Source organism: Cyprinodon variegatus, unplaced genomic scaffold (assembly GCF_000732505.1).
Source record: "Cyprinodon variegatus isolate N-32 unplaced genomic scaffold, C_variegatus-1.0 Scaffold363, whole genome shotgun sequence".
In the NCBI taxonomy this organism is placed as follows: Eukaryota; Metazoa; Chordata; class Actinopteri; order Cyprinodontiformes; family Cyprinodontidae; genus Cyprinodon; species Cyprinodon variegatus.
In genome coordinates this window covers 401,914-403,906 of record NW_015150816.1, presented here as the reverse complement: position 1 = coordinate 403,906, position 1,993 = coordinate 401,914, and the positions used below count along the sequence as shown (strand labels likewise).

The 1,993-nt window shown below is 41.8% G+C and overlaps 1 protein-coding gene across 1 annotated transcript in view; it reads left to right on the top strand.

The window, feature by feature from the left end:
* Positions 1-1,993, top strand: part of LOC107092026 (G-protein coupled receptor 126-like) — a 91,875-nt gene that overhangs the window by 49,574 nt on the left and 40,308 nt on the right. The window contains exons 7-8 of the mRNA XM_015386299.1: positions 1,126-1,197; positions 1,433-1,492. Coding sequence (XP_015241785.1) covers positions 1,126-1,197; positions 1,433-1,492 — 132 coding nt within the window. The remainder of the gene's footprint in view (positions 1-1,125; positions 1,198-1,432; positions 1,493-1,993) is intronic.

Sequence of the window (1,993 nt, the reverse complement as noted above, 5' to 3'; positions counted from 1 at the left end):
TGCTACTTGGTCCCAATGGAATTTGCCATTGAGAACCTACTAGCACTAAGTTGCTAATAGGTTAGCAAGATGGTTCCGATAAACCGGCCCCAACAGTCCCCTTGATAATCGACCAATCACATTCACTTTATTCACTCGTGTAAAATCGGCACCAGAATTCAGAAATGCGACTTTTGGAACAGCCGCTTCCCTGCGACTTTAAAATAAATGATTTTGAACCCCGACGAACACACCCGTATTTGAACAGACATGTTTTAGAAATTTTCCCCTTGTCTAGAGTCATATTTTAGGTGCTTGAGTGGTTCTCTGAAGGTACTCCATGATCCTCCACAGCCCAGAAACATTGGCTGTTTGGTGCAAAGGTCTCTGACTTTTCTTTAGGTATGCAGCTCAGTTTAAAATGTTTTGATTCATTTTAAACTTGAAAAGGGTTTGTATGTACAGTGTTGCTTGTCCCATGTGACTCCGCCTCTCCGGGACGTTTGTTTCCAGGTGGTTGAACCGTTTGAGTATCTATGAGTTGCAGGTACCAGCGAATGCCGTTTCTTCTTACATGTCTGTGTTTTAAAACCCAAAGTATTCCCTAATAATGCAGCCCTGTATATGTGACCAGCACTGCTTTTTTCTGCTCGTTTCCAGTTTGGTTTGATGCATTCTAAACCCTTTTTAAATACAGAATGTAGCCATGGTAACGTTTCAGTTAATAGCCACCAGGGCGGCGCAGCTGACACTGTTCTACTCCCCTTCTGTTGCCTTTTTTTAAATCTACCAATAAGTCGGTTTAGCTTTTCTAGTGGTAGAAGAGCTCATAGCAGGGGCACATTTTCAAAACAAGAGCATCTCTTCTCTCCTCTGAAGAAAATTTTGCTCCATCGTTCCTGCTCTCTGTGTTCAGACGCAGAATTCAAGCAAAATGAATGAAAAAAGCAACAAACTTGACAGCCTCTTTAAAGAACTGCTTGTTAGTTGGAGGATTTGTCCACCATGTTTCTGTCTCCAACCGTCAGAAAACCTTTAATGATCCGAATCATCTCTGCAACGTTTTTTAAACTGCTGTTGCATCACAGCCATTCACCATCCGCTGCATCTTTCTCTGTTTTATCCAAACCCCTTCACTTCCACCAGCCGCTTCCTCCCCCACCACCTCATCCACTGACTCCACTAACACCAGCCATGCTATTAATGCCACCTTCCACGGTAAGCACATCCATCCATCCTCCTCCTCTTCAGCGCCTTCTCAGTTTATTTTCAGGTCATTTTTAGTTATTCTTTTCGTCTTTTTTTGTTTAAAGTATAAAAACTTTCACTTTAGAGTCTTCCTCTTCTTCCGCTCATCTAGATAAATGCTGATTAGTCCTTTTAGAACCTGTTAACTAGAAGAGCGAGGATATTTTAACCCCAGCAGCGTTTCATATCCCTCCCATCCCTTTAGCCTCCACCCCCACTACTAGCATGCCACTAATCATCAACACCAGCACTTTCAGCTCCTCTGGTAAGCCTTCATCTGCTTCGCTGCCCTGTTGTTTTACCATCATTGAAACATTTTTGTATCAGGACATGATTAAAACACCTTTCTGCTCCTCATTAGGTCTTAGTTTATAGTTAAAACAACCTCATTAGGGAACTATGTCTTCTACAGAAAAGCAAAGCTAAGACCTTAGAGAAACAACTTTTGTCACCTCAAAATGTGAGGAAGGTTAAATGACAAAACAATTATGGCCTCTGATAAAAAAAATGAAAAGAAAAAGTCGTCTTTTAAAGCAAAAGTTGCATCTGAAGAACGAGAGGATGTCTGATGGAACATTTTTTACACAGATAAGAACCCCAGTCGGTCTCGGCAGATGGCCGCTCACACTGAGCCTGGTTCTGCTGGAGGTTTCTTCCTGTTAAAAGGGAGTTTTTCCTCTCCACTGTCGCTACAAGCATGCTTAATGCAATCAACTCGTTTTCCTTAGATAGAATACTTTGAATCAATTTGACTGTATGATCTGGT